Source organism: Rattus norvegicus, chromosome 4 (genome assembly GCF_021556685.1).
Source record: "Rattus norvegicus strain SHRSP/BbbUtx chromosome 4, alternate assembly SHRSP_T2T, whole genome shotgun sequence".
Lineage (NCBI taxonomy): Eukaryota > Metazoa > Chordata > Mammalia > Rodentia > Muridae > Rattus > Rattus norvegicus.
In genome coordinates, this window is record NC_141537.1 from 137,609,403 (window position 1) to 137,621,539 (window position 12,137).

Sequence of the window (12,137 nt, forward strand, 5' to 3'; positions counted from 1 at the left end):
TGCTTTTCCATCTGGATAACACAAAATAATTATTGCTACATGACAAGCCAGCCTAAAAACAACTGAGTTGTCTGTAAGAACAATATACGATTGTTCCATAGTCTATTGTTTCTTTGGGAGACTCTTTTCCTCTGCTAGCCATAACTGTTAATGACAGAGCTGTATCATTGCCCAGTGGCTGTTTTACTTTTACTGTTTGGCTGGGTGTTGGCTATTGTATTTGTCAGTGTTCTCTAGAGTAATAGAACTTACATATATTGAATCTCTTTCCATCTATAAAAATGGGATTTATTGGATAGCTTACAGGTTGCAGACGAACATGTTCAATAATGTCTGGCTGAGAATTCAAAGTTCAAGAATCCAGTAGTTCCTCAATTCACAAGACTGGATGGTCCAGCTGGATTTCTGTATATGCTAGAATAAATGATGATGATGATGATGATGATGATGATGATGATGATGATGATGATGATGATGATAAAAGGCTCCCATGCCAGTGAAGAAATAGATATTCTAGAGCTAGCAAGGCGAGGACAAGTAGACAAAGAATAACAACTTCCTCCTTCCATGTTCTTATATAGGCTTATAGCACAAGGTGTGGTCCAGATTAAAGGTGGGTCTTCCTGCCTTAAAATCCAAATCAAAGATTTGTGCCTTCCTAGCTCAAAGGTCTAGACTAGAAGCAGATTTATCACTTCAAACCAAGCAACAATAATTTCTCGCAGATGTGTCATCCATATCTGGATTGTTGTTAATTCCATATGTGGTCAAGCAGAAAATCAAGAATAGCTATTACAGCCTCGGATTGTTCTCATAATACATACCAGAGAGTAGATCTGCATAGCTTCCTGTGGCCTAGACTCAAAAGTCATCCAGTGGGCCAAAGGCTTACAACATTCCAGTAGTAAGAAAGGAACTTCTCAGATAGAGTTCAAAGCTACACTAGAGGTGTAAGAACACAAGAATGCAAAATGAAGACTTCCTTTACCTTCTTCTTCTCTAAATTTTTAAATCAACAGAAAATCTTATGCCACTAATGTTTTGGGGATTATATTTTTATGTTTAAAGGTGTGATAGAAATGATTCTATAACTCTAAGAGAACCATGGAAACCACTATAATCGTAAAATCCAAGTAGTATTAATAAAATGCCTTCACTGGCTTTGAAATGTACTCTTAGTTAATAGAGATAATTGATCCTAATTCTTGAAGAAACACAGTGGCCACCATCAGTACTGTTAGAGTTGACTTACTATTCAGTACTAATTATACACTGTCCCACCTGATCCTGAAGAACATCTCCTATACTACAGAGATTATCACACCTACTGGCATGAATACATGAGAGAGGCCAAGGTAATTTCCTGAACAGCATACCGAATGATAACCTATGTACAGTAATTCAATTGTCTACAATCTGGCTTGCTATTCTGGATGCTCAACAGGTCTCAGCAGTCAAACATGTTCTCAGAAGGCAAGGTGGAATCAAAAAGAAGTTTTGCCTCCCCTCTTTTCCTTTCCAAAGGCATAAGATCAACTTAAGGGAATAATTGTTGCTAGATTTCTTACCTTGGAATCCTAAATACATCAGAGGAAACTGAAATAGCTGTGTTGTAGGGGCCTTGTCTACCACGTAGGAGTCCCTAGGTTTGGTCTGTAGGACTACAATCAAACAAAACTTGCCCAGGTGGTTCAATGAAATCTCCTTGTAGTTGGTACATGGGAAATAGCATTTTGGCAAGTCTCTGCTCATCCTTGTTTAAGCTAATACCTCTAAACTAACCTGTTCAGAATTCATGCCCAAATAGTTGTTCAAGAGAAGTTTAGCCAATTTGAAGAGTCAAATGTATGATGTGATATCTAAGTCTCTGGTTTCTTCAATTCTATCATGTAACAGAAATAAATCTATTTCCAACAATGTGCTAAAGTAATAAGAGAGTTTTATCTAACTTTGATACTATGACATTGAATTGATTTGTCTTGCCCGATAATCAATGCCATAAAACTAAGCTCTATAGAAATTGTCTCTATGTAACTGGATCTCATAATACCTTTGTATATTTTACATGTGTCTTATGTGTCAGTTCTACCCTGAGCTACTATAATTGCTTTTATCTTTGAGCTCTGGCATGAGTCATTAAATTCAAATTTGTTTAAGAAAGATAAATAGGATTATAATTCGATTGCTGTTTTCTGTTTCAAAATAGAATTACCTAACAATGCACCCTTTATATTTCTGACAATGAAATTAAGGCTTACTTTCTTCCTCAGTCTGGTAGCTATTTGTGGATTCTGACTTTACTATTAATGGCTTGCTTAAAAAGGGTCTCATATTTTACCTTTTAAAAATTTTAATGTCAAACCTTATGAGCATGCAATTTGCAGATAAATGGAAGGCAATTTCTATAGAAGATAAGAAGAATGAACTATATCCTGGAGTTTGATCTGTATCAAAGCATGTAGTTTTATTGTAAGACTAAAATTTCATGTACTACCATTTTTAAATTCATTTCTGATAGGGACTATGTAGCTGTGGCTGAGCTGTAACTTCCTACCCATACTATGTTGACCGATGATCCTTAGTCCTCTGTCTCTAGCACGCAAGGTTTACAAACATATGGTATCATAACTCTTCCATGTCCTTTTATGGTATAGGATGTCTTGGTTGACCATTAAACTTCCAAGTCAGATAGATGGTCCTGAGGAACAGGCTTTTATGAACTACTCTACTAGAGTAATTAGAGACCATTCAATTCATTAATCTAAATCAGGAGAATCAATAAACGAGTTCTGACTTAGTTGGCTGTCCTTAGTTCTGCCCTTAATTCTACTTGTGATGATATATTAGATACTAACTGGAAATGTGGCCTCTTAACATCATTATGGCTTAAAAAGCTTTGCTCCTAATAAATAGAGGGGAATTCATTAAGCACATATGTGAGATGCCATTGAAGCTATTATGGCATCAATATTAAATTAGATATTAAATTAATGAATGGTATTAAATATTAATATAATGTACATTAAATGATACAAGCAAGGACTGCTATGTCACTATAAGTAGTAAATTCAGATGATTATTACCTACTAAGATGGAAAGAAAGAAAAATTCAAAGGGAAAATGTTAATATTTTCTTTGGAGATTTCAATTTTGAAGTAGATGGACTTTCCTGAAACTTTTAAGTATAGAACTCAGATGTGTTTCTAATAAAAGTAATGCTCTTAAGAATTTTATTGTTTTTTTTTCCTCATTTAAAGAAGGAGTGAAGCATTCACATTTTGATCATCCGTCTTGAGTTTCGTTTGTTCTAGGGATCTAGGGTAATTCAAGCATTTGGGCTAATAGCCACTTATCAATGAGTGCATACCATGTATGTCTTTCTGTGATTGGGTTAGCTCACTCAGGATGATATTTTCCAGTTCCAACCCTTTGCCTACGAATTTCATAAACTCGTTGTTTTTGATTCAGAGCCTGCCCCACATGTGGCCCATACATATACAGCCACCCAATTAGACAAGATGGATGAAGCAAAGAAGTGCAGACCGACAGGAGCCGGATGTAGATCGCTCCTGAGAGACACAGCCAGAATACAGCAAATATAGAGGCAAATGCCAGCAGCAAACCACTGAACTGAGAATAGGTCCCCTATTGAAGGAATCAGAGAAAGAACTGGAAGAGCTTGAAGGTGCTCGAGACCCCAAAAGTACAACAATGCCAAGCAACCAGAGCTTCCAGGGACTAAGCCACTACCTAAAGACTATACATGGACTGACCCTGGACTCTGACCTCATAGGTAGCAATGAATATCCTAGTAAGAGCACCAGTGGAAGGGGAAACCCTGGGTCCTGCTAAGACTGAACCCCCAGTGAACTAGTCTATGGGGGGAGGGCGGCAATGGGGGGAGGATGGGGAGGGGAACACCGATAAGAAAGGGGAGGGGGGAGGGGGATGTTTGCCCGGAAACCGGGAAAGGGAATAACACTCGAAATGTATATAAGAAATACTCAAGTTAATAAAAAAAAAAAAGAATTTTATTGTTGATTAGATTTAGTAATTTCACAAGGAAAACGAGCTGTCAAGCGTCACAGTGCTATTTCTCTAAGTTATCATACTTATAAATATTATTAAGCAAGGATCACTGGTCTTTTTTAGAGTCCCATTTTGTCAGATGGACAATTAAGTCTGATGAAATATAATTATTCATAAAATAAAATGTTTTCCAATTCATATCTTCTGAGGAAGGTGCAATAGAAAAGAGCCTTCTCCTTCATGATCATTGTAGAATTTCTTGAAGTCAAAGTACAAAATGAGGTGCTACCAATAAATATTTCCTAAATCATTAAAAAAATGTTTCTCGTGTTATTGTTTGGTACTTTTTGCTGAGTTGTTTTTTGGTGTTTCAATTTCTTTTTTTACTTTAAATGTGACTAGTCATGCATGTCTAGGGAAGATACAAGTGATGTCTAGTGTTAATTGCTGACTGAATCTAATGTCCCCTAGGAAATAGGCCTGTGGATACTTTTTGGGGGCATTATCTTGATTGTGTGAGTTGAGGTGAGAAAGCCCATCTATGTGGGTAGCACCAATCCCTGCATAAGACAGCAGATTCTGTAGCATGGGGAAAAGAACAGTCACAGGCTTACATCCATGTCAGTTTCTGGGATTGAAGGCCACAGTGACCAGGCTCTTCAAGCTCTTCTGCCTTGATTGCTCTGTCATGACAGACTGTATTACCCTTTTAAGTTTTCAGAGTATTTTTATCATTGTAGTCACAGAAAAAGAAATTGAGACTACAGGTTCTGCTACCTCTTACTTTCTTTTGGTTTTGCTGTGCTGACAATTGAATTCAATGACCCATCACTGAGCTATCCGATCAGCTCCTGTAATCCCTTGAGTTGCAATTTGAGGTGAAACTAAAAAGTCTACAAACTTGGAAGTAAATTTAAATGTAGTGATGTGTCTGTTTCTGTATTAATACTTAATGAATAAATAAAGTAAATGATTATTTTTAGGAATAAGAAAATTTCATTCTTGAAGAAAATTACAAAGTATTGTGTTATCATCTCAGGTATACTGTGGATTAATATGAAGATGTTGCCCTAATATTTCATGAAGAAAAATGAACTAATAACAGAAAGGAAAGAAAGTCAAAATTTTGATCCCCATTTTATTTTATTTATTCACTTTTTATTAATCATTTTATTCATTTACATCTCAAATGATATCCCAATTCCCAGTTACCTGCTTGCCCAACCCCCATCCAATGATATCCCACTTCCTGGTTACCCCTCTACCAACGAGACCATCCCACCTCTGCCCTCAGCCCTCCCCACTTCCCTTTGCCTGTATGAGAGTGCTCCCCCACTCTTCTACCCCACTGCTCCAGCATCCCCCTACTTGGGGCATTAAGCTTTCCCAGGACCAAGGGCATCCCCTCCCATTGTTGTCAGGCAAGGCCATCCTCTGCTACACATATATCTGGAACCATGGATCCCTCCAGGTACACTCCTTGGTTGGTGGTTTAGATTCTGGGAGAACAGCATGGTCAGGACAGCCCATGTTGTTCTTCCAATGGGGTTGCAGTCCCCCTCCTCTGCTCCAGTCCTTCTTTCAGGTCCATGGCCAGGTTCCCAGAGCTCAGTCTGATGGTTGGTGCCAAGCATCCATATTTGCATTTGTCAGTTGCTGAACTGCATTCCTCAGGAACCGTCACATTAAGTTCCTGTCAGCAAGTTGACAACTTTCAGAGTTAAAAACTTTGAGATGGGCATGCGTCCCCATCCCTTGACCCAGGGGCCATGCCTATCTGCTGGAGGTGGTCTCTGTACATCTCCAATTTCTCTGTGCATTGAGGCTAAAGTCATCTCTGTTAAGTCCTGGGAGCCTCACTTATCCCTGGTATCTAGGACCTTCCAGTGGCTATCTCCAGTTCCACATCCCCCACCCCCATCCTACCCCTGGCTACATATTTTTGTTCAATTTCATGAGCGTCTGTACTTCTCTCACATGTTTCCAGCTCCTGATACTGCTACACTTATTTCCTCCCCTCTCCTTTCTCCCTCCATGATTCCCCTTTCCCTCCAATTCCCACAATCCTTCTGTTCCCTCTTGAATGTAGTGGAATCTGTGGGCTGTTCTGATTTGCATTTCCCTGATGACTAAGGATGTTGAACATTTCTTAGAGTATTTCTCAGCCGTTTGAGATTCCTCATTTGAGAACACTCTATTTAGCTCTGTACTCCACTTTTCAAGAGGGTTACTTGGTTATCTGGAGTCTACCTTCTTGAATCCTTTGTATATTTTGGATATTAGCCCTCTAGCAAATGTAGGGTTGGTAAATACCATTTCCCAATCTGTGGGTTGCCATTTTGTCCTATTGATAGTGTCCTTGCTTCACAGAAGCTTTTCAATTTCATGAGGTTCCATTGTTAATTGTTGCTCTTAAAGCATAACCCATTGGTATTCTATTCAGGAAATTTTCCCCGGTACCCATGTGTTCAAGGCTCATCCCTACTATCTCTTATATCAGATTAAGCTTATCTGGTTTTATGTGGAGGTTTTTGATCCACTTGGACGTGAGCTTTGTACCAGGAGAAAAGAAGGGATCGATTTGCATTCTTCTACACAGTGACTTCCAGTTGAGCCAGCACAATTTTTTGAAAAGGCTGGGAAAGAGCTGAAGGGGCTTGCAACCCCATAAGAACAACAAGAACAACAGTGCCAACCAACCAGTGCTCCAGGGTCTAAACCACTACCCAGACTATACATGGACTGACCCATGGTTCCAGCTGCATATGTAGCAGAGGATGGCCTTGTTGGGGCACCAGTGGAAGGAGAAGTCCTTGGTCCTGCCAAGGTTAGACCACCAGTGCAGGGGAATGTCGGGGGAACAGTAAGGAGGGTGGATGGGGGAAACACCCTTATAGGAGAGGGAGAGGGGGAGGAGGAGAGGATAGGGGGCTTATGGACAGGAAACCAGGAAAGGGAATAACATTTGAAATGTAATTAAAGAAATATATCCAAAAAAATAGAAAGAAAGAAAGAAAATGCTCTTTTTTCTATTTGATGGTTTTAGCCTCTTTGTCAAAGATCAACTGATCATAGGTATGTGGGTTCATTTCTGGGTCTTCAATTCTATTCCATTGATATACCTGCCTGTCTCTGTACATGCAGATTTTATCACGATTGCTCTGTAATACAGCTTGAGGTCAGGGATGGTGAATCCCACAGAAGTTTTTATTGATGAGACTTAGTTTTCACTATTCTAGGCTTTTTGATATTCAAAATGAATTTGAAAGTGCCTCTTTCTAACTCTATGAAGAATTTTCTTTTACAAATGTATGACCTTGAATTTGAGGCATAGATGTTTAGAATTGAGAGTTTATCTAGGTGGATTTTTCGTTTGATGAGTATGTAGTGTCCTTCCACATCTTTTTTGATAACTTTTGGTTGAAAGTCTATTTTGTTGGATATTGCAATTACTACTCCAGCTTGTTTCTTGGGACCACTTGCTTGGAAAATTGTTTCCTATCCTTTCACTTTGAGGTAATGTTCAGCTTTGATTATGAGGTGTTTTTCCTGTATGTAACAAAATTCTGGATCTTGTTTACATATCCATTCTGTTAGCCTATGTCTTTTTCTTGGAGAATTGGGTCCATTGATGTTGAGAGACATTAAGGACCAATGATTGTTGCTTCCTGTTATTTTTGTTGTTAGAACTGGAATTACGTTTGTGTGTTTTTTTCTTTTGGGTTTGTTGTGAAAAAGATTATTTTCTTGCTTTGTCTTGGATGTAGATTCCCTCTTTGTGTTGGACTTTTCCTGCTATTTCTCTGTAGGGCTAGATTTGTGGAATAATATTGTTTAAAATTAGTTTTGTCTTGGAATACCATGGTTTCTCCATCTATGGTAATTGCAAGTTTTGCTGGGTATAGTAGCCTGGGCTGGTATTTTTGTTCTCCTGGGGTCTGTATGACATCTGCCCAGAATCTTCTGACTTTTAGAGTCTTTGTTGAGAAGTCTGGTGTAATTCTGATAGGTCTGCCTTAATGTGTTACTTTACCTTTTTCCCTTACTGCTTTCAATATTCTTTGTTTTTGTTCATTTGATATTTTAATTATTATATGATGAGAGGAATTTCTTTTCTGGTCCCATCTGTTTGATATTCTGTAGGCTTCGTATATGTTTATGGCATTTCATTTTTAGGTTAGGAAAGTTTTCTTCTATAATTTTGTTGAAGATATTTGTTGACCCTTTGAGTTGGAATCTTCACTCTCTTCTATACCTATTACTCTTAGGTTCAGTCTTTTCTTTGTATCTCAGATTTTTTTGAATGTTTTGACATAGGAGCTTTTTGCTTTTTGCATTTTCCTTGACCGTTGTGTCATTGTTCTCTATTCTGTCTTCTGCCCCTGAGATTCTTTCTTCTATTTCTTGTATTCTGTTGGTGATGCTTGCATCTGTAACTCCCGTTCTCTTTCCCAAGTTTTCCATCTTCATAGCTGTCTCCCTTTGGGTTTTCTTTAATGATTCTATCTCCATTTTTAGATCCTGGACGGTTTTGCTCAATTCCTTCAGTTGATTGTGTTCTCCTTTATTTCTTTAAGGGAGATATTTATGTCCTTCTTAAAGTCCTGTATCATCTTCACTAAATGACAGTTTAGATCTGAATCTTGCTTTATAGGTGTTTTGGGGTATCCAGGACTTGCTGTGGTAGGAGAACTGGGTTCTGATGTGGCCAAGTCATATTGGTTTCTGTTGCTTATGTTCTTATCTTTGTCTCTCTCCATTTGGTTATCTCTGGTTATATGGCCTCCTTGTCTCTGACTGAAGCCTGTCCAGACTGTCTCCGGCTGGATGGGGACTCTGCTTCCCTGATTCGTAGGGGTCCCAGTACGCTGGATCTTGCGGTGGGGTTTGGGGATCTCCCTGGGAACCTAAATGTGTCAGAATACCTGAGGAGTCAAGCTGCAACAGTGGTGTAGTCTGTGTTTGGTCTGGTCAGGCACAGGGGCCCTGGTCCCAGAACAGGTGGAAACTGGAAGGCCATATTTTATTTTAAATGGAAATCAATTGATGAATTTCTTCTGCTTGAAACAACATATTTGTAAATTTTACTTAAAATATATTGCCTTTCTCTATTGGAACTGTGTGTGTACGTGTGTGTGTGTGTGTGTGTGTGTGTGTGTGTGTGTGTGTGCATATGAGAGCGCCTAGGTGTATATAAATGGGTATGTAAAAGTGTTTGTACAGGTGTGTGAGTGAATTAATGCAAATGGATGTTTGCATATGAGTGACTATTTTTACATATGCGCATATGGAAGAGTCAACACTGGATATCTTCCTTCATCACTCTCTACCTTAATAATTTTTATTTTTTATGCTTTGATATTCTTGTCCATGAATACAATAAATTTCCATCATTTCACCCCATATAGATACACCCAATCTTGCCAATGTTACTTTTTGAGACAGGAACTCTCATATAGGTAACTGATCTGCTAGACTAGCTAGCCAGTAGTCTCCAGGAATCCTCCTCTTTCTGCCTCTCCAGCATTGGTTTTGTAACCAGCCACAACTGGATTTTCCTTTGCTTCTTGAGATTCAAAGTTAGATCTTTATGCTTGCATGATTAGCTCTTTACTGACAAATTCTATCTCCTTAAACCCCTCCATCATGTCCTTTTTTCTTCTGTTTTTTCCTAGAAATAACATCTCATGCTGTGAAATTTTGAGTATGAAAAATACTTTACAAGAAAAGTCCAAGATTTGTCTTTATATTCCTTAGTACTAACCTAAAGAATTGATTGTGACAACAAACTTTCTGCATAAAATTATCGAAATTATCCCCATAGCCATTGACTCATTAAAGTGTAAGAAACAGCTATCCGTGTAAATCTTAGTTTAACTGCCAAATAGGATTCATTGGCATGACTTATGGTTTACAATATATCATATATTAACTATCCTTTGTCTATTAAATTGTTGTGTTATTAGATAGTAGGCTCGTTAACTCAATAACTATGTGTTTAATTTCTGCTGAATTCACATTTTAAGTAGATTAGTGAAATCCTGTTTATCTGTTTTTTTTTTCAGGTTTCTCCCATTTCTTCAGTGAACAGAAAGTATTAGAGATCTTCTTCAATCTTTGCACATTGCCTCCTTTCCAAGGAACAATGGAATTGCCATTAGGTGGAAGAGGATTGATCCTGAGTCTAATTTTCCTCCTGTTAAAATTGTCAACAGCTGAAATACCACTCTCAGGTAAAAACACAGATTCCCTGCTATGGAAGTTTGTATCTGTATTTTAAGTAGAACACATATGGAATGAGGATGTAGTTTTTCTATTGCAATATCTGAATCATCATGAAGGTTCATGGTTATGTTTTTCAGGCTAGGATACATAGCTGAACACATAACTTTTCAACTTAGTTATTTTGTTTTTCAAGCATCCGTTTATAAGAAATATAATATAGATATCAGAATATTTGTCATATGTCTAAGATGATATGGAATATTACAAGTAGCTTTTACTTTTATACATTTATTTTATTTTAAGCAGAAACATGATCTAGAAATACTAACATATTTATATATATTACATTTTTTAAAAGACTTGATTTGATTTAATTATTTATATGTGTATTCACATAGAGGTGTATGGATATGAGTGAATGTGACCTCAGAAGCTAGAAGGGGACTCAGATCCTCCTGGAGCAGGGAAAATATATCTGACACTGGGGCAGGGAATTGGTTTGGTCCCTTGGTTTCATACATGGTAATAACTGTTGAGCCATTTCTGCAGCACCAAAGCCTCACATTCTTACCCCCAAAAAATTTAACTTAAAAATGGGAACACTGACTTATGAAAATAACAAAAAGTCACGTTAGAGTTCAAAGCCTTATTACTCATATTGCCTCCCAATCCAGTATATTCTAGAATACGAATCATTTGAAGTCATCAGTCAATGGTCTTATGAATACATGTTTATAATACATTGGTAAAACTGCATGCAAAAGGTTAACCATGTATTTTAACAAATTATAATATTAATAGTTCTAAAATAATGCAACTGCAAGCATGTGTTGTATAATGGTGTATAAAGGATGGAATGTAGATAGTTGGAGGATTTTTCCCTACCTGTATAAGCTCTTTGACATGTGCATCACTGTAGATCATGTAAATGCTACGGTACAGTCCTTCTCTCAGACAATGTAATGAATATTTGAAAAGTACTAATATTAAGGCAAAATCTTCCTTTTGAAGTACTTAGACTCAATGTGACTAGAAAGCAAGAAAATCACTTGTGATGTGTTTTAAAATCTCCTCTGAATGTCACTCGTAATTACTTTAAAGAAGCTATTTCACACCACACAGTGTCCTGGTAGTCAGGTGAGAATGCACTCTCTTCTATCCTGATCAGATGCTTGAGCCCCTGTTTCTGTAATTATATCTGCTACAGAAGTTCACTTCCCTGTTCTGCATATACACATGCTTATGTACACATGCACATCTCCTTTCACATATAGCCAAAATCTTCCAACTTGTACGAGCATATCAAAATTTATCACTGAACATCTGAGAATATTGACTATGTTCTCCCTTTAAAAGAAATGAGGTCATGTGTATTTGGGAGGGGTTGCTGTTTGTTTTGTTTTGTTTTGCCTGCATGTGTGTCTGTGCACCAGGGTACATCCTTGGTGACAAACTAGACCTAAAGATGACACTGAATACATGGTGCACAGGCAAACAGGCACATCCCCTGGAGGGAGCAAGTGCTTTTAACTGCCAACACAACTCTCCATCCCCATTAGCTTCTTTTGGATAAGAGTGCAGGTCCAAGTTAAAGGTAGCAAAGATTCACGTGGTATTCCAGAGTGAAGGCTCTGACCTCATTTTCTAACAAACACATTCATATTCTATGGTTTTGCACTTATTCTTCAGTAATGAAGGATGTGAAATTTTGTATTAGTTCATGTCACTTATTATTATTCTGATAGTCTCCGTTACTTATAAATGGCCATGCTGTAATGTCCTCAGACAATTGATATAAAATATTAATAGCGTGTTTTCATAGCAGCTGAATATTGCCCATTTATTTTGGCACTCTGGAGCACTCACTAGTAAATGCGACCAAG

At 37.8% G+C, this 12,137-nt stretch overlaps 1 protein-coding gene across 8 annotated transcripts in view; it reads left to right on the forward strand.

The window, feature by feature from the left end:
- Chl1 (cell adhesion molecule L1-like) overlaps positions 1–12,137 on the forward strand; it is a 216,366-nt gene that overhangs the window by 121,655 nt on the left and 82,574 nt on the right. For all 8 annotated transcript variants that reach the window (NM_001427108.1, XM_087659529.1, XM_087659528.1 and 5 more), the window contains 1 exon segment: positions 10,095–10,262. In NM_001427108.1, coding sequence (NP_001414037.1) covers positions 10,175–10,262 — 88 coding nt within the window. In that variant the 5' untranslated portion in view covers positions 10,095–10,174.